This window comes from Eupeodes corollae, chromosome 1 (assembly GCF_945859685.1).
Source record: "Eupeodes corollae chromosome 1, idEupCoro1.1, whole genome shotgun sequence".
NCBI classification, from domain to species: Eukaryota; Metazoa; Arthropoda; class Insecta; order Diptera; family Syrphidae; genus Eupeodes; species Eupeodes corollae.
The window spans coordinates 35,615,847-35,641,973 of record NC_079147.1 but is presented as its reverse complement, the minus strand read 5'-3'; the positions used below and the strand labels follow the sequence as shown (position 1 = coordinate 35,641,973).

The 26,127-nt window shown below is 33.1% G+C and overlaps 1 protein-coding gene across 1 annotated transcript; it reads right to left on the bottom strand.

Annotated features, from left to right (window-relative positions):
- Nucleotides 1-5,534: 5,534 nt before the first annotated feature.
- LOC129940606 (pro-resilin) lies at nt 5,535-23,629 on the bottom strand. The gene is made up of 3 exons (XM_056048994.1): nt 23,478-23,629; nt 8,407-8,471; nt 5,535-8,330 (listed from the first exon to the last, which is right to left on the bottom strand). The coding sequence occupies exons 2-3, from the start codon at nt 8,434-8,436 to the stop codon at nt 6,066-6,068; spliced, it is 2,295 nt and encodes a 764-aa protein (XP_055904969.1). The 5' UTR covers nt 8,437-8,471; nt 23,478-23,629; the 3' UTR covers nt 5,535-6,065.
- Nucleotides 23,630-26,127: the final 2,498 nt, after the last annotated feature.

Sequence of the window (26,127 nt, the reverse complement as noted above, 5' to 3'; positions counted from 1 at the left end):
TAGAAGCAAGCATACGAAAAAGTACAAGAAATTGCTATTCATGTGTTGTTTACAGTCAGGCTCTTATGTGTTTTGGATTTTAGTTATGAAATGACAGCTAAGCAATAGCTGTACGTAACACCTATACAGGTATAATGTGCATGCATACGTTAAAATAGTGATTCTAATAGAAAATACATATACCTACTCTTTCTGGTCCGTTTCTTAAACTTGTACTAACTAATTTTTCTTTTATATAGGCGAAGGCAAGTAAAATATTTTTCGTAAAGAATAATATTTTAAAATCACATATACAAAGAAACAAAGATAATACTTCTAGATATATACTTGAAAATAGATTGTTGATTAAATATATCATATTCGTTAATCCGATACAGTGGCGCTACACGGACGGCCATCGTTTGGTATTTACAATAGTTATAGATACCTATAAAAATACATTAAAATGTACCAAATGCATCAATTTGGATAAAAGTTAGTAATGTATTTACAATTTTGTCAAAATAATGCTCTCTTTCGGGCTCATGCGTAGTTAAAATAAGTAGAAAAAAAAACTATTTTAAGTTTCAAAATTTTACCCGAAAAACAATTTTGTCTTCAAAAATTTAAAAGCCATTTTATAAATCAAAAAACCCTTGATTTAATTTTTTTTGTTTGCAAATCATTAGAGCGGTTTTTTTAAATTAATTTTTCTACTTCTCTACTATCGTAATATGTTTGATTAGAATCTTGAGTTCAAAATTTTGCACGAATGCAAAACTTGCCATAAGAACGCTAATCGGTTGAAAACCTTAGTTTCAAACCACATTTTGGTGAATGTCATTAAATTACTAACAAATCTTTAGTTTAGTTTTATGGCTTATATGACCCCGCCCAGGATCGTCCATTGGTAAAAAGTTGATGAATTTGTTCAGTGCTTTTGGAATAGGGTTGAATTTCCGATTCATATTAAGTTCTTGGTCCAGTCCTCAGTTAAAAGTAGTATTTTAGCAACATTATTTAGAAAAGTAAAATACACATTTAATTGCCACATAAAAACATTAAATAAAACAGAGGCTGGGATGTGACCCACACTGATAACTTCCCATCCCGTCTGTCGATTTGTTCTGCTTAAAAGTTTGTCTTTATGTATTAGTATCAATTTTTATCAAATTTTGCGCACTATTTTTTGTAGATTTTATTTTTATGAAAAAACGGACTATTGAATTTTTATATAAAAATTACTGAATATTGAAAACAATATTTTCTGTGAAATAAAATAAGTTTGAAGCCAATATTTTTAATTTTTGAAAAGCTATTTGAGTCGAAAATCAATTTTTACCATGTTTTAGTATTGTTTTTCTTAGAGTTTTATTTTTTGTAAAAAAAACTGTCAATTCGAATTTTTTAAAAAATTTAATAAATGTTGAAAACAATTTTTCTTATAAGATAAAATTAGTTTAAAGCCAATATTTAAAATTTTTGAAGAGATATTTGAGTCGAAAATCAATTTTTACCAACTTTTATACATTTTTTTAGCTTTTTTTTTCTAAAAAAAACTGTCAATTCGATTTTTCTCAAAATTTGTCCTAAAGTTAAAAACAATATTACTTATAAGAAAAAATTAGTTAGAAGCTATTATCTCAACGTTTTTAAAAGATATTTGAGTCAAAAATCAATTTTTACCAACTTTTATACATTTTTGTTTAGGTTTTTATTTTTTGTAAAAAAATTTTTCTCAACGTTTTTCAAAATGTTGAAAACAATATTTCTTATAAGATGAAATAAGTTTGAATCCTAAATTTCAAGTTTTTGAAAAGATATTTGAATCGATATTCAATTATTACGAACTTTGAGTAATGTTTTTTTTAGGTTTTTATTTTTTATAAAAAAAACTGTCAATTCGATTTTTCTCAAAATTTTATCAGATGTCAGAAACATTATTTTTCGTTGCACAAAATTGTTTTAGAGATGAAATCATATTTCAGTCGTAAAATTTTGGAGGTGACAAAGTTTTTCTTTTAGTTTTATTGATTTATAAAAAAACCGTTATATTGATTTTTTTTCAAAAAATATATCTGTTTGGTATCACGTTACAATATATTATATATAATTTAATTCAAGTCTCTAGCGGTTTTGGTTCGTTAGATATTTAGGGTTAACCAAAATTTTCACCTTTTTTCAAACTGCTATGGTAAAAAAACCACCCGCTCAATTTTCTTGAGAGCCCTTTCTGCATCTTTCTGCCTTATTATCTGTATAATAATGGAATTTTATTTGTCCTCACTGAACGCCTATGACAATGAATGCCTCAACATTCGTTAAGCAGCAAGAAGGTTAATAGTTGTCGAAGTGAACTTTATAGATCTACCGCCAAATACCTTTCTAAGGCCACTTTTGAAACGCATTCTTTATTGAGCATTTCTGGGCTGCTGGAAAGGCAACATCTTTGGATTGTCATTAAAATGCAAAGTTTGTTGCAAATGCTTTAATTTTTTTAAGTGGTAAATTAGTTTCTTTGATTATTAATGATATTCCCATTATATAAAACTAGTAACTTCTTATATTGAGAATTGAAACAAGACTTTAATATTTTTAAAGTAATTTATTTAAAAGAAATGTCTTGCGAAATGATCTCGTGATCAGTTACTGACAAACTGTTTTGTAATTTTTTCATTGCCACATACATACATAATGGATATGTATTAAATATGAAACTATACTCGAATAAATTGACGAGTATCGGTATTTACAGCATTTATTGATCTTTTTGTTAGCTATATATGCTGGTTTTAATCGCGTATAAGATCAACAATTTCTTCAGTAAAAAAATAAGCAAAAAACTGGTTTGGCGTTTCCAATTCCAGAAAATTGTATGAAAGGTCCTCTTTGCCTAAAAAATTTACCCGATCTTGATTGAATTCAAGTTTTTTTCCTCGTTCCCTAAATAGTTATTTTTCTGGGGGACAAATTTAGGATTACCATCTCATTAAGTGTATCTTCACTTTCGCATCATGAACTGATTAGCGCCCAAAAGTGTTAGTCATTTAGGACATTTTTGCTATTTGGTCGCATTGTGCGAAAAGTACACAATCAAAGGTTTTTTTACTTTTAAACCCCTTATGTTAGCTCAAAAACATGCAATAAGAATAATTTGTAATAAAAATCGTTTTGCTGAAAGTTGGCCTTTATACCAAGAATTGCAAATTTTACCAATGAGACATCTCTATGTTTTCAAAGTTTTAAGAGAGTTTTTCAAACAAAGTGGAAATATTCCAACTAGAAACTCACAGCTTTACAGTCTACGTATAAATAACTCACATCTTGTTACTGTACCACTCGCACGTAGAACACATTTCTCCCTTTTTTTCGCAGTTACAGCTCCAAAACTTTTTAATAAATTACCGTTATTTATAAGACAAACTACTTCTTTTAGATCTTTTTTGAAAAAAGTTAGAGATTGGCTATTCACACATGACTATGAATGCATCGAATCCTTTTTGAGAACCTTATCCTATTAAGTAGCACAAACATACATAGTTTAAATATTTGCTTGTTGTTTTTATTTTTTGTTTACAGTATATTATTTTTGAATTGTTAAGTTTATTTTTTGAAATAATTTATTTACTTAATTTTTGCTCAAGTTTACTTTTATTATTAACTTCATTTTTTTTTGAAATAATTAAACTCTGATTGTCACCCCACATCAGATATTACTTGAATTAATTTATTTGGCGTGTCATTCAACACTAACTTTTATAGTTACCAAATGTTCACTAATTTCATTCAATCTAAAAACATTTAAATTGTATCTAGCTTTAAGTTTACTTGAATGAATAAAAATTATCTATCTATCTATCTATCTATCTATACCATATCGAATATATCTGGGTTTTGTCTAGTTATATAACAATGTTGTAGATTTGCAACAATACGACATGTGCTCAAAACGGCATTTTTATGTTGAAGTTGACAGTGCCAGCGAATTTAAATCCATTGCAAGCTGAAACCTATCGGGATTATCGACTTCTTCCAGGCAAGATATCCAACTGTAAGAGGGCGATGAGGAGATTAATAAAATTGACTTGCGACGAAATGATAGAACTTGAACACCTACGACTACACTTGTATCAACCTTGAAAGAATTGAAAGAAATTTCTGGAAACGACTGGCCACCCGTCAGTCCTGAACACAAATCTCTATCCCAGGAAGCCAAGACAGAGCTAGAACGCACACTAAAGCTCTACGCATGTGTACTTCTTGATGAAGAGTGCTCGGGAAATTACTGGTCACCTTTCGGATATGTAACGAAAGTTTCTCCTTAGGAGCACTCTGGGGTCAACACACTGTTGAAGCCACTATCTTTTAAATCCAGTATCCATCTAAGAAGTAACGTCATCCCATCGGTTTCCAATACACCTATATGAGCCAAACATCGGACCAATGCTCTTGACCACCAGCTTGGGGACTATTGTCCTCTCTTGCATATAGGGAAAGACTGTGGATAGGGTTGCACGAACAACCAAATGCAGTGAATATTCAACTTGCCAAATGGGCTATTCATAAGGTCTATTATACCAATCCACCCATCTTCAAAGAAACATGCTCAAAATCAAGGCATCTCAAGCTGTTTGAGAAGTTGTTTCCAGGCCATCTTCTTTCTTAACGAGGAGACATTAACTGGCCACCAAGGTCCCCCGATTTATCACCTTGTGATTTTTTTCTTTGGGGACATTTAAGGTCCCAAGTCTACATTCATCTCCCAAAATCTTTTGGAAGCAATCACTCAGGAAGTGGCAGCTATTACACCAGCAATCGCTCGACAAAAAAAACTTCCGGAGAAGGCTTCGTAAATGCATTAATAATAGAGGACAATATTAAACGGATTCAATGTTTATGTTTCTGGCATAGTATTTAATTTAAAAAATTCAATACATTTTTTCTGTTAAATTAATTATTTATTAGTCATTGCCTTTTAAAATATGGGAGATCTTTTTGCCGGACCGTGTATTTAACCCAGAACTTTTGTGTCAGGCATAGCCAGCCATAGCTATTATTGGTTTTCATCATTTAGTTTCGTCATTTGAAAGCGACTAAGGGAGTCAATTTTGTAATGTTAGGTGTCAAAATGAAGCTGATCTGTTGCAGATTTTTTCTCCTATAAAACATACGTTATTTATTTCAGAACTCTTTTTTTAGTTCATTTTTAATTTTTTAATGATGACTTTTTCAAAAACCAGCTGATAGTTGAATTCACATTTTGGAACGTTATCGTTCCACTGAAAGTGTTTTAATTTGTTTGTATTCCTACCTGTCAGTTTTACTTCCAATGATAAACTGATTCCCATCAGGAAATTTTATTCCAATGATAGACATTTTCAATGATAGCTATAATCGACTTTTCAAACAAATTGCAATGATTGCTTTCACTGACGAAAACTTACTTACTTACTTCCAAAAGATCAACTCTAACTTATTTCAATAAGAAATATTTCTTTCAATGATAGCATTTCTCAATAATCTCCAGTTTCTTCTTATCAATAAAATTCGAAAGATTGGCTTAAATGATATCTCATATTTCTTGATTTATTTAAATACAAACAAATAAGTATTTTACACACTTGTGGTTTTATTCATTGGCAGTTGGCAGCTTAAATAATAATAATTTTTAATTTTCTACAAAACTTTTATACAAGAGTAAATAAAAAACTAAAGCAAAACAAAAATATATATAAAAGAAAACTTAATAATAATAAAATGAGAAAACAGAGATGAAGAACTCTTTTTTAAAAATTAAATCTTACATTCTAACAAAACATTATGTTTTGTTGTAAATTTAACATTTTAAGAGAAATGATCGTATCGTTTATCGACTTATTTAAGAGAGTATGTTCGTTTATCAGTTTATCGTTTAAATACTGAAGGTGATTGATGATAGAGTAAGAGCACTTAACTCTCGAAGAGAGTTTAGAGAGAATTTAATTTAAACACATAACGCATAACGGAGGTTTCGTTCAAAGGTTTTTGATATAAGGCACTTGTATGGTGAATTTGGTGAAAGTTCTCACCACCTTCCGGGTAATGGTCTACTTTCGGTATTTGTAGCCACCATCAGGGGAGTAGTTTTGGGGAATTGTTTCGGGGACAGAACTGGGAGCACCATATGAACCTGAAGGAACACCACCAGATCCGCCATTTGTGGGGGCACCATAGCTGGACGATGGGGCAGATGGGCCGACGGCGCCAGAACTGTAGCCACCACCACCACTTGGTCCTTGTGGGGCATCGTAACTAGATGAGCCGGAAGAATATCCTGGTGCTGGACCGGAAGCAGGAGCTCCGTAGCTTGATGATGGTGGTGAGGGACCTGAAGGAGCTCCGTATGAAGATGAAGGCACGGGACCAGATGCGGGGGCTCCATAGCTTGATGAGGGTGCTGATGGTGCACCATAGCTGGAGGATGGTGGTGCTGGAGCAGATGGAGCTCCATAGCTTGGTGAAGGTGCGGATGGTGCTCCGTAGCTTGATGATGGGGCTGGTCCGGTTGGAGCGCCATAGCTTGATGAAGGTCTTGATGGTGCAGCAGGGGCTCCGTAGCTCGATGATGGTGCTGGTGCCGGTGCTGAAGCTGATGGGTATCCCCCTGAGCCTCCTGAAGAAGGTGCACCATAGCTGGATGATGGTTGGGATGCTGATGGATATCCACCGCCACCACCACCACCGGAACCGCCAGATGAGTAGCCTCCTGAGCCACCTGAAGAATATCCGCCGCCACCAGATCCGCCGCCGCCAGATGAGTATCCTCCTGATCCACCTGAAGAGTATCCGCCGCCACCAGATCCGCCAGATGAGTATCCTCCTGATCCACCTGAAGAGTATCCACCACCACCAGATCCGCCGGAAGAGTATCCACCGCCACCTCCTGAGCCACCTGAAGAGTATCCACCGCCACCTGAACCTCCTCCAGCTGATGGGGCTCCATAGCTTGTTGATGGAATATTTACAGTTGGGGCACCATAACTAGATGAGGGAGCTGGTGCAGACGGAGCGCCGTAACTCGAAGATGGGGCTGATACTGAAGGTGCGCCATAGCTTGACGATGGCTTCGAAGGTGCAGGAGCACCATAACTACTTGATGGCCTTGATGGCACTGAAGGGGCACCATAGCTAGATGATGGCCTGGATGGTGCAGCTGGAGCTCCATAGCTTGACGATGGGGCACTGCTGTATCCACCCGAACCACCGCCAGAGGAAGAATATCCACCGGAGCTTCCACCAGATGATGAGTATCCGCCTGATCCACTACCTGAAGAAGCATATCCACCACCGCCGCCGCCGCCGCCAGGAGAAGGTGCCCCATAACTGGAGGATGGAGCAGAACTATAACTTGGACCAACTGGAGCGTTGTAGGTGGAAGATGGAGCAGAAGGAGCACCATAGCTCCCTGAAGGTGCAGATGGAGCACCATAACTAGACGATGGAGAAGGGGCAGAAGGAGCACCATAGCTTGAAGAAGGTGCTGGAGCCGATGGGGCACCATATAAACCAGATGGACGTGATGGGGCAGCAGGCGCTCCGTAAGAAGACGATGGTCTTGGTGCAGATGGGGCACCATAGCTCGAAGATGGACGAGATGGAGCTCCATAACTCGATGAAGGCTTCGAAGGTGCTCCATAGCTGGGAGATGGGGCTGATGGAACTCCATAGCTTGTTGCTGGTGGTGATACTTTGGGTGGACCGTAGTTTCCTGAGGGTGTTGATGGTGGTGCTCCGTACATGGATGATGGGCGTTTTGGTGGTCCATAGCTTGAGCTGGGTCGTTTTGGTGGACCATAGCTGGAGGCTGGGGGTGAAGCTGGTGGCCCATAACTGGAAGATGGCTTTTTCGGTGGGCCATAACTGGACGAAGGTGGTGCTCCAAAGCTGGGAGATGGACGACTGGGTGCTCCGTAGCTCGAAGATGGCGGAGAAGCTGGTGGGGCACCATAACTTGATGATGGACGGCTTACACTGGGTGCACCATAGCTACCCGAGGGCTTGGATGGAGCGCCAAAACTTGAAGAAGGTCCAGATGGTGGAGCACCATAACTGCTGGACGGTCTAGATGGTGGGGCACCATAGCTGGACGAAGGTTGTGAAGGTGGGGCACCATAGCTGCCCGACGGCCTCGAAGGTGCACCGTAACTTTGTGATGGTGACGCTGGCCCAGAGGGAGGTGGAAGATAAGAATTAGATGGAGCATTATACCTCGTCGATGGCCTTTGTCCAGAAGTCGGAGGCAGATAGCCGTTCGATGCCGCTGGAGGCTCACACAGCACCATCCTCATGCTGCAGACTGTGATACAAAGTACCTGACGAAAGACACAAAATACACATTCATGATAGTTTTGTAAAGCTCAAAATTATGAAACAATCGTGGAAACTTACCGCCGCCGCCGTCAACCTTATCATCCTCATCGTATAACTGAACTAGTTTCTCACAGAATTAAAACCTGCAACAAAAGAAATACTAGATCAGATCTATTTAGTCCAATTAAGAGCCTCCCAACTATAACTCCCATCAGAGTCGACTTTATACGATCACGATGATGGATGGAACGTTGCGTAAGGCCCGCTCTGTTTAGGTACATATATATTCATAAATTTAATGCAATACATGAGTGTTTAGTGTTTACAGCTGTGCTGCGCTTACTGCGAATCGAAGCGACTAAATTTTTACGCATGCGTAACCGCATCCCGTATAATTATATTGCGTTATTTAACGCTCCTCAGCCAAAGTTAATTGATTTCTGATGCTCTACGACGCGACCGCAATGATGGCAACGAATGTGGTGGCAATTGCGCACAAATCAACTGTCATTTTGTGCTCTCCGAGGAAGATGCGCCCGACCGCATCACATGAAGTGAAATTGACTTCCATTCCGAAGTTGCAAGCTTCTCTTCATCAGTCTTTCATTCAACTTTATTTTTTGTTGTCTTGTTTATTTCTTTGCCTTTGCCATAACAAAAGCGAAAGTAGGTTCAGACAAACAGATATCTTAGGTATATGATTATAGAGTTTAAGCAAAAGACCTTGTTTTGTTTTAATGCTTGCGGTAACAGTTGCAAGTTCGGAGCTACGGGTTCGGGCTTCCGTCAGCACCTTAAAAACTTCCAGGCTCTATAGTAGAAAAGTCGTGATTCAGACACCCTCAAGTCGTGATTGTGATTTTGGTCATAATAGATTCATTTTCAGGACAATGTTTTTTGTGCTTTGACATATTCAAAGGAAAGTGAAATCGATGTTCCTTTTTAACAATTAAAACAACTTATTGTTGTAAGGGAAATCGTGACATTGAAATTGGCCCACATGATCTTTTGAGAAACTTCAACGGATTAATCCATGAATTCCTTGATTTATTGCATTTATTTACAATTTGGAATATGGCTTCAGTCAGACTTCAAAGTTAAGGTTAGCCAAAGTACTTAGGCGAATAAAATAAGTTCATGAGGTTTGTGCGGTTTTTGCGGTTTTCTTTTCAAGGTTTCTAACAATTTGTAGTTTATGATTGAAGAAGTTGAGAAGATGATTTTTTTAGCACATGTTAATTGTAAATAATTATTCGAAAACTATTTAGCTATTTCAAATTTTAATATCACTGAGATTTCAGATGAGATTTAATTTTTTTTCTTAAGATAAAGTGTATTTTCAGCCCAAAGCAGTTGGGCTGTGTTAAGAAATAAGTTCATATGAAATAAAGCTTAAATATGATAACTAGCTGAAGTTTCAGTACCAGACACTGATATTTGGAAATTTCACTTGGATGATAATTAGTTTAAGATTTTCTTTGAGAGAGCAAAAGGTATTCCAATTTTTAGAGTCATGTACATATATACCCTTAAACAGATACCAAAACCACTAGAGTGTTCTTCAGTACTTTATTTCAATTGAAAGATTTATTCGGAATACTCGGAAACTAGTCTTACACTTTTCCACCCTGTGGAAAATAAAATCAAATGTCATTAGCTAATATTTAATTTTACTTAGAACTTTAATAAAATATGATTAAATTGGTGGTTAAATTTTACGGGCGGATGTCGAATGTGAACCACGCCTAAACGTCAGGTTATATTCTTAATTTAATTTAATACTTTTTAATTTTCGACTAATTCAATTTGAACAATGGGAAAATAAACTACTGAGCAAAGTGTTAAAGTTATTCGGGCTCATAATGAAAATGGGCGTTCAAATTGAAATGCATAGCGTAAACTTCGTGATTTTTTCGGTCAATTTAATCGTCCAAATGTGAATGCAATCGGAAAAATTGTTCAAAAATTTTAACAAAATCGGGTCTTTAAAAATGTTAAGATACTAGTGAATGCTCGTAGAGCTCGTTCTGCACTGAACTCGTCGTTGTGTCCAACAACTGCACCCCTCATCCACGTCGTTATAATGCATAAAAACTTGCATTTACACGCTTTCAAGGTGCAATAGACTCAAGAACTAAAGCTTTTTGAACATTTCAAGCGTCGTCAATAGTCAGAATAGTGGTGAGAAATGGCAACAGTTTATGATCAATCTTCAAGGAAAATCATCTTCAGTGATGATGCACATTTTTATCTCAGTGCGGATTCCTCAATAAGTGGAATTTTCGCATTTAGACGAATGATAATGCAAGAGTATTTGTCGAAAAACCAATGCACCCACAAAAAGTTAATGTTTGGTGTCGTTTATAAGCTGGCGGCATTATCGGCTCCTATTTTTTTCCAAAATGGAGCCGGCGAGACAGTTACTGTTAATGGTGTTCGCTATAGTAAGATGATAACAAACTTTATATGGTCCCAATGGGAGGATATGGATGTAGACGATATGTGGTTTTTACTTGCCACAGTTAGTTAAACAAGTGCTCTATAAACCGACAAATTCAAGTTATCTCGCGTGGTGGCGATGTCAACTGGCCACCAAAATTATATGATTTGACACCGTTGAGATTCTTTCATTGCGGTCATTTGAAATGAAAGGTGTATGTCGTGTACTATTCATGAGTTAAAAGATGAGATAACTTGACACATTAACGGCATACTATCTCGATTATGCCTCAGCTTCATGGAAAATGTTTACCAGCAGATGGAGGTGTGCCATCGTGGTTGTGCATTAGTCCAATATTTTCTTTATTGTATAATTGAATCATACTAATTTTATCAAAATAAAAAGAAATGACAAAAATGTCACAAATATTTTGTATTTATTCGAATTCAACATCGGCCCTTCAAATTTAACCACCATTTATTATTTTTAAAATTTATAAATTTCTTTAGAAAAGCTTAACTTAACTTCGTTCAATCTCAATTCAAATATGTGGAGAAAAAAGGAAGACATTGACTAAATTTGTATACAAAATGTTATTAAAAAATAAATTGGGTGGCGCAACAGTCCTTTTCAAGACAAGAATTACTCTTGGCGAATTTGTCAATTCCTCGCAAGAGGCAGTACCCGTTAAAAGACTTTAGATGGCATAGGCAGGGATCGAACCCAAGACCTCTGGCATGACAGTCCAACGCACTAAACATCACGCCACGGGTACTACAAAAATGGTATTTTAAACGTTTAATAATGATTTTAGAAAAATCCAACTGGTATTTTGATTTATAAGAAATAAAATCAAACTTATTTCTCTCAAACAAAATATTGCTATTAAAATTTTGTTAAGGTTTTAGAAAAAACGAAATCGAAAATCATTCCAGCCCCTCATTTTAAATTGCGTTTCTTAAAGACACTAACTCTACTTGTTTCTACATCTTTCGATGTTATTATCTGTAAGCAAACTTTTTTTGAAGTCAATATTTCTACTGGTTATTGAAATATGGAAGACGAAAAACACGCTCGCATAGACCTCTCTCTAAAAATCCTTGATTTAGATTGTAGAGACCTTGAAACGTCAAGAGATGTCAACATTTCCAATTCGACAAATCGCACCGTTTACAATAACTTCCAATGGAAAATTAGAACTTTAATATAAATGAATGTAAGTATTCCCAATGAATAAAGTACTGCACATTCCGCGTTACACAAAATATCAATAGCTTATTCTTTATTAATGAAGGATCAAAGTTTAATAACTATTACAGAAATAAGAACAAAATTGCATTTCCTAAGACTATGCCGGTTTTCCATTTGTTTAACAAACATAATAACTTCTGGCTTTTGTAATATTTAAACAGTTGCCTTGCCAATTCAAATCAAATGGGGTGGCGCAACAGTCCGTTGTGAACCAGGGCCTAGTGACTTATAACTCTCAATCACAAACACGCTTCAGCTTCGACTTTGTCTGCGTTACGGTGACCCTGCTTCGTGGTTGCTTTGAATGACATTTATATTATTTCATCACTCCAAAGAGCAAATATTTTCTTTGTTGACATTTTTTTTACAGCTGTTGAGCTGTAAGACAAAGAAAATGTTCAGATAATTGAACTAGAGCTTCCGTTTGGAGTCACATTACGTTCTTTTCCTTACGATTGTCAAACGAAACGTGAGGTCGAAGCTCCATTGTGATAGCATGCATTGAATTCTTATGGCTGAACTCGTAAACGTCAGGTGAAGCCGAAGCAGAAGCGTGTTTGTGATTCAGCCATAAGTAGGATAGACACCCAAATTATTTTAATTATACCTAGAAGAGAAAGATTTGTACTTTACAACATCATCATATCCATACAATAAATTTTAAAAATATACTTTAAGTTTGAACTTAGCCTTAAAAAATCCGTTTTTTTTTTGTTTTTAACTTGTTTTAAAAATCCGATGTGAAAGAAAAATTTTAACCCGAGATTCAAATTAAGGACGTCTTAATCATTTAAATAAGTATTGTTCTGTTTGTGGGACAGACAAAAACGTAAATTTGTCGATCAATGATAGTTGAAAAATATTTGATCTATTTCATAAGAAATTGAGTTTTACATTTTCTTATTTCTATGGCAGTTTGAAAGATTACCAATTATCAAAACTCTTACAAATTGTCCGCTTAAATGAAAGACTTTGATATTTAACAGTTACCAATTGAATTTATAGTTGATACTGATAATATTTACTATTATCTTCTATGGTGATTCTTAATCACCACTTAATTGTTCTCAAATCAAACATAAACATCAACTTGGTCAAAATTATAAATTATTATCTTCTATCATTGACTATTTGACAAGTTAACGAATAAGAGGACCTAGAAGGAAAATCATAATCTTGAGATTCCGATAGGTATTGTTATCAAATAACACTTTTTGGAAAAGTCCAGAGTGAATTATAAAAATACAACATTACCGAATTTGACCAATTTTGTTGGAAAATTGCAATATTTCGGAGTTTAACAATAACATACCAAATGTAGATGAAGAATTGCCTGTTTTAAAACTTATATTGATTACTGCTGTTTTAAACTCTTTCAGCCTTATTTTTCCTCAAATATTACCGAAATATGTTGGACTAATGATAACCGAACAATTTCTTTTTACATCTGTTTGCAAAGATATACTTCCATGGTTTAACTTGACCCTCTCCATTATGAAAACGTCAAGATTCAGGAATGTCTTATTATGCAATTGGGAAGATATTATTCAGCCTTGCTATGTTGCACAAATGAAATTAAGTTCAATGTTTATCGACCTTAAAATTCAGAAGAAAAACAAACCACCATGAGAAAAACTCTGCTCGTATATCAATAAAAATGTGGCAAAAAGAAGAACTACACAATGTTTTATGTAATCTACCAGCATATAATTTGATGACGTCTGACATGGCACGTCAAACGTCAGACTTTTCTTTTTCCCTATAGTGTTTTAGTGTTTGATTTATGGCTATACATGAAGACACTCTTAGCCTGAAAGTGTAAGTGCATGTAATGTCCAAGTTTGTACTATGTTTCGAGATATTTTCATGTTGTCGAGATGTGATGTGAAGGCATCTTCATTTTTTGACTTAATGAGATGCAGCATTGCACTTTTGTGAGGGTCTATGGCAGGCTTACCTCAACTCATGTCATAGTACAAAGTCATCACAAAAAATCTCCTATCTATTATATGCGATGCGGCAAGGTATCGCATCTTAAAGGGTATTAGCTGTCAATTATTCATCATCTACAACTTGGGTTACTTAATATAAGTTCCGATATCTAGGTATTTATACAATAAGCGTAAAGTATTTTTATCTCATGGATGAACATTAGATTTCCGCTAAGTTGCAGTGTGATGCATCAGTTGAAGTTTCTTTTCCTATATTTGCTTTCAATATACGCTTTCGCCATTGCTGCCGAATAAATTTGACTAATGTTGCAATTGCGCGACTTAAGATGTATTTGCTTTTATATTTTCTATACAAGACATCATTTTATAATAAGGCAATTCATAACAATGTCGTGTCCGCGTCGTCGTCATCGTCGTTGTTGGCGTCGTCGGTCGGTTTCGTGCGGAAAGACGTATTTGCCCATACTTTTCTTTTTATATTCTTAGATTGCTTAGGAGATTATATTTTCATTCATAAGTTTATTTAAGTATATTTAAGGGATAGTCAAGTATGCGTTAAATAATAATTGATCAAAATAATAACATTTATAAATATTTGTGGTCACTAAGTGAAAGCTAATAAACGTCATTAGCTAATCATAAGCTAATGACGTCTATTTAACTTTTCTTTACTTCACAAATTTCAAAGTACTCCCGCCATTAGCAAAAGTTATAGCATCTTACCATAACTTCTGTTCTAGATAAGAACTTTTGAGCAACCTTGATAAGATACATGATGTAAGCTAGAAGTTGTAAATTTGTTTATTTCAAAATATATTGAGAAGAATTGTGATTCATGGTCCTATTGAAGTATAATTGACGCACAATCACAAATGTCAAAGTAAAAATGACAATTGCCACCATTTGCAAAATTATAGCATCTTCCAAAAACTTCTGTTCTAGATAAGAAATTTTGAGCAACCTTGTAAAATTTTGTATTTCAAAATACCTTGAGAAGAATTGTATAGTATGTCCTATTGAAGTTTATTTGACATCCGTTTACTTTACTTCACAAATGTCTAAGTAAGAACGACACTTGTCGCCATTTGCTCAAATTAAGCATCTTCTCATAAATTTTTTTCTAGATTATAAGTTTTGAATAACATTCGCAGATGTAAGCTAGAAACTTTAAAATTTTGTGTGCCAGAAGACCTCCAGAAGCCTAGTGATTCATGTCCTATTGACATATATTTGACATTTTCTTACATCCCAAATGTCAAAATGAGAATGACATTTGACGCCATTTGCAAAAATGAGAATGAAATTTGACGCCATTTGCAGAAATGAGAATGACATTTAACGCCATTTGCAAAAATTATAGATATTCCGAGTTACCTTGCGGATTTGTATGTAAATGATGTAAGCTAAAAACTGTCAAATTTTGTTTTTTCGGGGAACTTAAACTTAAAGACTTAAGCAAGTCCATCAAACCTTTGTGGTCCATTTTAATTTGTATAACAAAATGAATAGAAGTTCCTTGCACGATTTTACTTTTTCTATGTTGAAAGCTAAAACGCAATCAAATATAATTTGCAACATTTTTATGTACGCATCGGCAACAAGTTGCTTATTGTTTGTAAAATATATTATTGTAAAAAAGGTAAACAATTCCATATTTATTCTTTTAGCATAAATTAAAATAAATACAAAGTGAGATATGTATTTGCATATTTACATTTGCAAAGGCATAAAGTAAACGCTTAATATTTAAATAATCGTAAAGCGGTTACATAACATAAGGTTTGTTTAAAAAAGTAGGTGGCCAGACTTTGCATTGCGTTATTCGGTCACAAATAGTTAGGATTACAAGTTGCAACTATGATGATGACGACGACAACGACGATGATGACGATTAAAATGCAAACCTAGTTGATGATGGTAATTTTTTGAATTCGTGCGAAATGAAACTTGGAATGATTTTTATCTCGGTGTATATAGAATAATAGAAAACAAAATGTTTATTCTTGAGCTTCTTAAGCAAGCTACTTATAGCCCCTTACTCACTGTTTATTATTTGTTTTTGTTGTTATGAAAAACTATAAGTTGCATTATAGTTACACAAAACACAGATGTTATCCATTTGGGTGCAACTTTAATTAAATGTTATTTGAAATGGTTGGCGGGCTCATCATGATGAGTATAATATCATGTTTCAATAATGAACATTGCAAATTTCTTCACCTTGATTCGTTGATACATATTTTAGCCACTGGGCAATAAGATTTTTATGAAAGAAATCGTTTTAAAAGTGGTGTTTTATGTGTAAACAAAACTTAGAGATTTTTCCAATTAGATTTTTCATTTTGAATAGCCCACTATTTTGGGAGTTGTCACTTTTGACATTTGACAAAATCTCCACCATTATTAAAAATGGAACTATGTATATTCACTTCAACAACGTATTCAAATTGTTAAAATTCACTTAAAAAATTGTGATAATTTTGAAGTCCCAGGAAAAAAAGTTTTCTGACCGTGTTATTTCCCGAAGAGGTGATCACAATTGACCGTCGATATCTTGCGATTATACACCTTTAGGTCTATTTATTCGAAGCCAGTAGAAAAATAAAGTCTATAACAATGCTTTAGAATTGTTTCTTATAAAAAGTACTCACTTTTCATCAACATGAAGAATCTTATTTGAAAAGGCTGTATTTGGGTGTCCCAACAAATTCAAGTTTGCCACCATCTTAGTTGTAAGGTGTTGGCAGCTCTTTCCTTAAAAATGTCATTTTGACAGATGACAGTTTAGAGTTTGAGAACATGCAGCATAAATAGTAGATGGATTGGATAGTGTTTGCAATATAGAATAGAGTGTTTCTTAAAAGAGTTTATGTTTAGCAGACAATTTTGTCAAAAATCAAGGCAGTGGATGATAAATTTAAAGTAGAAATACCCTGATGGGCGGTTTCTAAAACTCAACAGAGCCTACTTCAGTCTTTCAAAGCTTTTTAAATCCTGAAGCCTTATCATAACTTCAAAGCTGGTGCTGTACTCGACGATAGATCTACTAGTATTCAAATATAAATCCGAAACTTTTAGTAGCGTTCACGTGGAAGGTCTTGATGATAATTGATGGCTTTTTATGTGAAGAAGGAAGCTTCCGGAGACGCCTTAGGAAAAAAACCGTATGAAATCTATCTCGAAGTTTATAATGTTACAAAAACTAAGCTTGGTAGCTCAAATAAAAGGAACCACATCGGAAAGTCCTTTGTTATACATTTTTATGGTAGACCATGCTTACGCTAAAGAGATAGCGTAGGCCAGGACGGCCGGCCGAAGCCAGTAAGCAAGCGATTGGTATAAATGGAAAGACTTATTGTATGAGGCCAGAATCGGATCTCAGTTGTTGAGCCGATGATGATGATGATAATAAAAGCAGCTTTAAAATCTCAATACTTTAGCTTAGTTTAGGTTAAAGAAGCTATCTTCACGAAATTCAATTAAAGACCTCCTGGACCCACATGGATCTAAAAGAAGCAATCTTCAATCAATGAGAAGGCATGTGTGAAGTTTTCTGACAACTGGATTCTAGAGGAAGAAGTTTGTTGGGTGAGGCCCTAGTTCACACATGACTGCCACCTTAATTAAGTAAGTAAGATTCTAGATCATCAAATATGAAGGAGTTTCTCGAAGAACTTCGTCAGTATTCACAAATTGCAAGCCGCATATCTAACTGTCCATCAGTGTATTGTTATAACTGGTATAGAGTTGACCCTGTTTATAAAATCTATTCTGGGATACTTGAACTGTTTCGTTATTGATCTTTTGATACTTAAAAATTGCACATATGATCGAGGGTATAGAATTTTAAAGTTCAAAGCTAAAACGTTCAAGATCACATCACAACTTACATACTTCAGATACTACACAAATATTTTCTACTGCATTTGCACTTCAATCTAAAATTAGATTTCTACAAATCGTATTGTTATATTAGGCAATAATATTGTAATGCAATTGTTTGAAATTAAAATTGATATAAATATAATAAATCAAAATCAATTTATTTTCTGCTTTGTTAGCCTTTTAAGATTTAAGTAGTAAAGAAAAATAGAAAATAATAAATCACTTGATTACATCTATGTTTTTCTTTGATGCTCTTTTATGATAGACATTTAGTCAATCATACAATTCAAGTAATGATGAGGTCAACACAACTCTCAATAACAAAAGATAGACAGGTCAGTTTGATAAATTTATTATTATATGGAAGAGGAAGTGTTGAACATAAACGTATACAATAGATTACAAATGGTACTTATGGTATAATCATGAACCTTGCTTGGTGTTTTGTTGTTTTGTTACAAGTCCGCCGACGACGACGTTAAGAAAACCATGAATACATTGCATCTTGTTTGTTAGTTGGTAAGTGGTTTAGTTATTCTTCTAGGAGGAGTTACTTTAAGAAATCAGGGCTCTAAGCTTAAATTGTCATCCAAGCTTGTACTTGCGATAATTTGTCTATGGCTTCTTGTCGTTGTTTCGAATTTGATAGCGTGGGTAACTCAGTTTTTATATAGACTGCCATAATTTCAGTTCAATGTGCGTCATTTACGAAAATAAACAAGCATTTGAATAACACTCTATTTTGATAACAACTTAGTAAAAAGGTAGTAGTAGTCAACCACAACCTTTTGGTTATCTAATGAAGATCATGACTTTTTTTATTGCCAAGAAGTTTAATGTAGTGGTAATTTTACTTTTTTGTACTTTGTAAAGCACTGGGCTTACGAGAGTATTCTCTGACCTCTAGGCGTGTAAGAACCCCCATTACTCAAGTAATTGTACTTAATGTACAAAAAAGTGATTTAAAATGTCATCAACAGAATCGAGACGTCCGTTCCGTCGATTTTTATTGACTTTCGCAACTAAATGGCAAACATAGTGTTATAGATTTTTCGTCAAAAATACTTAATATACCTTTCCTAATTTGGTTGAGAGTTTGAATGAATTACTTGAGTTTTGTCGAAATTTTAAGTGCAAAATTTTAGCTCTAGTAGTCAACTATCAGCTACGTTCTACATTTCACTTTCACTCGAAATGAAATTGAAAAAAATTGGAGTTCTGAAATTCACTTTTTTCGATATTGAATTCATTTTCAAATTTAAAACGAAGTGAATTTCGATATTTTGCGATTTTCAAGTGATTTGAATTCGATTAGATAAAGTCGGTGTGATTTGAATTTGACAGTTAATTTTAGTTTACCCATCGAGAATTTAAAATCCGATAAAAACATCTTGTATGAAGTCATTTTAAAGGTTGATGAGAAATGTAGAATTGAATATATTGCTGATGTGTCTAATTACTTACATCAAATTAAATCATAACCTTGCACAGAACAACTATTTTAAGGATTCCAATAATGTCCGTGTGATTTCTATGATGGTCAGACTACGTAGTGAACTAATAGATTTAAATTTCATTCCACACAGACCTGGCTTACCCCTAGAGTGTAATATGCTCAACTTATCAGAAAAAAAGGATATTGTCCACTTCTTGGGAAAATGCCTCATTCTCAGAGAAACCAAAGGAATGTGTTTAGAAAGGACTTTTTATCGGAAGATCAAGTGATAAGTTTAATGAATGAAATGGATGTTGTCAATTTTTGATTGTGTTTTATTCACTGTTTTTTTTAAATTATTTTGAATCTATCATGAACTGTTTTTAGTTAAATAATTATAAAAACCATTTTAATATTTAAAAGTAATTATATTAAGGACTTTTTACATTTATGTGTTTTGTTGTCAATCTGGCAGACGGCAATTGCCATATAATGATTTTTGTAAACATTTTTGGTGTGTAATGTAAATTTTACTTTAATTTGACAAGAGGAAATTATTTTAAGACTGCAATATTTTCATTTTAAGGAAATAAACGCTGAGTTTTTTTTATAAATGCATATGATTCGCGAGAAGTTGCAGCTTTGAAGGCACATCCAAAAATTATACTTTGATACTAGAGGCTTTTCTAACCGATATTTAAAAACTGCTTATCGCAATGAACCGCAAATCTGCAGCAAATGTACATCAAGACGGTGCAAATATAAACAATGATATTCTATATTTATTTTATTAAAAAACACAAAACAAATATAAGAAATAAGAAATTATACAAATTATAGCAGTGAACAAAATTGTTTATCGTCTGATGTGATATTACTGTCAGTTTCTTTAATTCCACTTGAATTGATTTCGAAAAGGATTCGGAGTTTTGAAATCAATCGAATCATAGAACCATGAAAACAATTTAAATCAATATTCAATTTAGATTTAGATTTAAATTTAATTTCACTTGATTTTCGAAACCTAGCTTAATATTTTGACTAAGGAATTTAAAAGACTCAGAACCGGATGAAGGTTTTTTTAAACTAATAACTAATTTAAAAAATAAAGCAAACATAGTTAAAACGGCAAACGTAATATTATTCTGTTATTTTCAAATCAAAAAAACGTTGTTTTATGCTCCAATGATTCTATTGTCGAATATTTTTTATTCGAATCACCAATATTGATTTGCATGAATTCACAAATTAAATAGTTTTAAATTTAAAAACATATAATTTAAACCAAAAATTCAGCAATATCTGAAATCCAACTGAACATAATTCTCAAAAAAAAACTGAATTATTGCATATTTGAAAAACGTGAAAATTTAAAGTGTGATAATGATTGTAAACCATATTTAGTGATACTCAATGAAAAAAAAACTTAACTTAAAGCCTAAACAGTATTTTACAAATTTCGTCACAACTTCGTGTTCAATTTTTTAAGATGATTGAAATTCCATTCAAAAACAAAGTTTTTTATAGCACCTAGAAATGTATAATAGTTGATCTATACACAAAAAAATCTGATCTACATTTTTCTTTTTAAAAAAAATACTTTTTTAAATGATTACATAAATTTGGATCAATTTGTTTTTAAAAAAGGATAAAACAAATCACAAATTTCAGCGAACTTATATGTTTTAAGTTTTTAAGTTCCTATAAAAAGTTACTGTAAACGGTCCGAATTGTCAAATTGAAAATATTGACATTTCTCGACACTTCAAGGTTCATAGAATCTTAATCAAAGATTTTTAGAGAGTTTTTGCGAATGCGTGTGTACGTACATTCAAGAAGCTTTGTTCGTCGTCCATAAAATTTTTACCAACTATTGTTAATTTTTTTTTGGGTTTATATTGTTTGTAAAAACAACTGTCCATTCGATTTTTCTCAAAATTTTATTGAATGTTAGCAACAATATTTTTTAAAAGATAAAAGTAGATTAAAGCCAATATTTCAAAGCTGCGAAAAGATATATGAGTCGAAATTAAATTTTTACAAACTTTGAGTAATGTTTTTTTTAGATTTTTATTTTTTATAAAAAAACTATCAATTATCAGATGCTAAGAACGTTATTTTTCGTTACACAAAATTGTTTTGGAAATGAAATCATTTTTCATTCGCAAATTTTTGGAGGTGACAAATTTTTTTTAGTTTTTTTGATTTATAAAAAAAACAGTTAATTTTATTTTTGTCAAAAAATATACTTGTTTGGTATCATGTTACTATATATAACATACAATTTAATTCAAGTCTCTAGCTTCATTAGTTGTGAGATATTTATTGTTAACCAAAATGTTAACGCAATTTTCTTGAGAGCCCTTTTTGCATCTTTCTACATTATTATCTGTATAAACAAAATACAATTAAAGTCGATATCTCTTCTGGTTCTTGAGCTAGGGACAACAAAACAACGTCGCGAACGTACGGACGTAGGTTCTAAAACAATTTTATTTCGACTCTAGGGCCCTTGAAACGTCGAGGAAGGTCAAAATTTTCAATTTGACAAATAGGACCCATTACAATAACTTCTTATGGGAAGTTAAAAACTATTTTACCTCCATCAAATGTATGCAACGAAGAATAACGTTTTTGACTTCTTGTAAAATTTTTGAAAAAAATCGAATTGAAAGTTTATTTTATAAAAAATAAAAACCTTAAATAAAACATTAATAAAAGTTGGTTAAAGTTGATGTTGGACCTTCTCAAAAATTAAAGATATTGCTATCAATCCAATTTTTTCTTAAAATATTGTTTTTTCTTAAAATGTTTAGACAAATCCAACTACCAGTTTTTTTTATAAACAAAAAGAATATACAAAAAATAATACTCAAAATTTTTAAAATATGATGTTCGATTCGAATATCTTGAGAATAGAAAAGACATTGACTTCAAAATTTCATTTTATAGTAAATTTTCTTCTTAAAACCTTTTTTCTTAGATAAAAACTTTAAAAAAATGCTACTAAAGTTGTTAAAAATTGGTTTTCGACTAAAAATTTTGGTAAAAAAACATATACTTGCTAATTTTAAGTTAAGTTTTTTGAATAAATCAATTGACAACTATTTTTGAAACAAACGAACACCTACAAAAAAAAAAAACAAAAATTGATAAAAATGGTTTTCGACTTAAGTATTATGAGCAAAAAAAAAGAAAAATATTGATTTAAAATTTTCTCACACAAAAAAAAATTGGTATTAATATTTTCTTAAAGTTTTAGAAGAAAAGACAAACGGGAACCTCTTTTTTAATAATTTGTTTCATTTCATTGTTTTATTAAATACTTCTTTATAAACATTTTCAAACAAAAATTTGATCTTCAAGCAGCTTTAGCTTGAGGCACTGTCGTATTAAAAAAGGACATTTCTTAGTGAAATTTTCCAATGAAAGGATCGAAAAACAACTCTCACTATGAAAAAATTGGTAAGTCTAAGGCCGCATTAAATGAAAGTTTACATTTTTTTAGACATTTAAAAAACAATACTTCGGTTAGTACCTATCATTATTAAATCAATTTGAAACAAATAAAAGAATTAAAAGTAGTTAACTTTCAATACTTTGGAATCAGAATTTTTTTATGACTTTCACTGCAAAACCAACAAAAAAAAAAACAACTAAAAAACCGTTTTAATTGTTTTCTCAATTCATAGAATCTTTGTACGTTAACCAATCTTAAGGAAATTTCCCAACTTAAATCAAATTCCACTTTAATTGTTTTGATTATTTCAATTTTAAATTTTTTAAATAAAAAGAGGTTATTTAAAAATATTGGATTTAAAAACTAGACCACAATTTAAACAACATTTTAAGAACCATCACCGATCGATCCTAACAACATGCAAACGTTTTCATGGAGTTTCTAAAAACTCTCGAGCGATGTTAAGACAATTTTAATTTCTGACACGCAATGCGTAGATAAAATCTAAATATCTTTCCACTTTTTTAACACAATTATGCACATTTTCGATCTCAAAAGATCATAATCTCAAAACACTATGTAATTAAAGTTCATAACACAATATTTGAAATAAAAGTTCACTTAATTCCAACAGTATCAGGATCATTGATCGCACATTTTCAAATATCATTAAAATGTATCCCTTTTCGAATATTAAGAAAATGTTAAAAAAACAACGTAACTAACCAGAAATAAATGTTATATTCAAGCTCCGTTTAAGCGTTTCGTTTCGATTCGATTCAATTCGATTTGAAGAAAGGAATAAAAAGGATATAAGAAAACTTAATAAGAAACAAGGCTTAAAGGTTGGTTTTTATTCCGATAGAGTTAAATGCAAACTACATAGCCTACACCGAGCATCGAGCTATTTTATACCAAAATTGCATATTTCCCTACTTTTGTTTGAATACAATGAAAACTTTTAGTAATATTTCTTGCAATTGTTGTTGTATCTTATATTTTTGTTTATGTTTATGTTTTTTAATTTAGCTTTTTGTTTGTTTGCTTTGTGTTTATTTGAATGTGCGACTTTGGAGGCATCTTCTGTCATACCTCAATCATTTGAAGAGAGTTAGAGACCGAAAAAGAAAAACGAAAAAAGTGCATCTTTTTTGAATTTCAACAACGGTTTGAGATAGTTAGACGAAAGACGAGCATAGCTTTGGTAGTTGGGGAAAAAAGCTCAGCTTAGCTTAAACCTTAAGTTAGTCTCTTACTCTTTGAGAAAATGACCAACGAATGCCAGCAATGATGATGGGATGGGGGTAATCCACCAACCGCAACTCAAGCTATCAGATACTTTTGTTATAAACTATCTTTTATTTTGGCAAAGAGCATTAGAGCAGAAAGACATATAACAGATAGCACCACGCGACTATACGCATCTTTAACTCCATAACGCTAGCTGAGATGATGAGTCTTTTTAAGATACTTTAGCGCGACTTTAATTGGAAAGATAGTTCGGCTGCTGTAATTCGTATAGATACCAACTTTATACCTAACTCATAAGGTGTAAGGTACTTGGGTAAAGTTTGACAGTTAATTAGTAATTTTCTGTTGTTTAAATTCGTGGCTTAGTGCAGTTTGAATTAATTGAATATTTATGTGCGAAGATGAGAGGACCAGCAGAGGTACGATTGGTGTACCAAGTAATAGTTGTGTAGTGGATAATAATGTGGATAATAATGAAGAGACTTATTTTTTTTTAATTGTTTCTTTTTCTTCTATGAGAATAAGTTTTTGGGGTCTTTGTGGCGAGTCGTTGTCATCATAAATCATTAGGTTCAGTTTTAAATTCAGCTTCAGCTTTAGCTTTAGCTTAAGCTTCATCTTCAGGTGCAATAAGTTGACAAAGTGCTTATGGTCGTTATGTTCGTTATTTGAATAGAAATAAGGAAATGTGGTAACGGATTTTTGTAAACAAGATTTAAGACATGTTATTTGTTAAATCTCATGTGTGCTTTGCAATTTAGACGAATTTTAATGATTTTAAGAATGTGATTTAACTTTGAGTTTTGTATTTTATGTTAATTTTTGCAATAAGGAGCAAGTTATGCAGTATTTTAGTAAAATTAAGTTAATAAAAGAATAGTTTTCTAGTATCACAAATTGTTTTCAATTCAACTATGTACGAGAATGTGTTTCTTCGTTGAGGCTTTTTTCAGAATTATTTTAAAAAACCAAATTATGAAATTAATAATTCTTGATAGACAAGCTCTAAAGGGATTGAAATTGTTCGGCTTTTGGATTATCAAAATCTTATATTATAAATTCCAAGAGGCAAAGAGTTGCGGTTTTCCACTAAGAGGTGGCATTTCTATTGTACATATTTAGAGTGTTAAAATTAAGATAAACCATTTAAGTGTATGGAATATGAAGCATTTAATTTTTCATTTGCAAAAAAAAAATTTTATTAATTATCTCAGAGCCTTTAGAAAATTCTTCAAATTAAGAGAAATATCCTTTTGCTTTTAAAGCCTAAATAGACCGATAGCTGAGGGCTTGTTTTTTGGTGTGAAAGAAACCAATTGATTTTAAAGTTAAAGGTAGTTTTAAAAAAGGTGAAAACAGAAACGTTCGTCTGTCAGTATACGTAGTGGCAGCGTTTCTGAGAAAAAGTGCATCAAAAGTACAACTTTTCCGAAAATTGAAATAGGGACGAAATTGGATCTGACTCGCTGATATCATATGTCCTGCAAAGGTAGCCAATAACGCGTTTTAAAAAACAATGCATACAATAAGTATGCATTTGACAATTTAATTTTCCAAGACCATTTCGCATGGTTGTGTGCCCTGGATAAGTTCACTAATTCTATCTTTAAGGTCTTAGTAGATTTGGGCATACGAACCATGGATAGAACTATACCGAAATATAAGGAACGATACACTACGAACTTGTACCGTAACGCGAATACAGATGCACTGCACAGGTACTAAAGTAGAACCCTGACAAGGCTTAAACTCTTGTACCGGAGGTTTATGGACCCAAACAGTCTGGAGATTAGGACATTGGAGTCGTCGATAAAAAACGTAAGCAAATTGATCAAAGAAAAGTCGGGCTGTGAATTCTAGTGACCCGAGTATGTGTCCGCAAATTAACAAGATCTTTAGGAGGAATGATCAGAACAACCTTTCTTGTCTAAAGCTTCAGAGGATGACAAGAACAGAGGCATTACTTCTAAAAGCAGGAATAAATCTAGGAGACGTCGCGCCGCCGCCGCCGTCTTGGACGATGACTTCTTTGTTGTCGAATATCCACGGGAGAAAGCAGAGGAGGTGGTTGCTGCTTTCCAGCAAGTGTACAATGAATTCTAGCATTCGCCCTTACTGCGACTTG

Bases quoted from the DNA above. Each gene is read 5' to 3' on its own strand.
- LOC129940606 (XM_056048994.1), bottom strand. From the start codon at position 8,436: ATGAGGATGATAAGGTTGACGGCGGCGGCG. The intron at 8,331-8,406 runs GTAAGTTTCCAC...GTCTTTCGTCAG, and splicing joins TAAGGTTGACGGCGGCGGCG to GTACTTTGTATCACAGTCTG.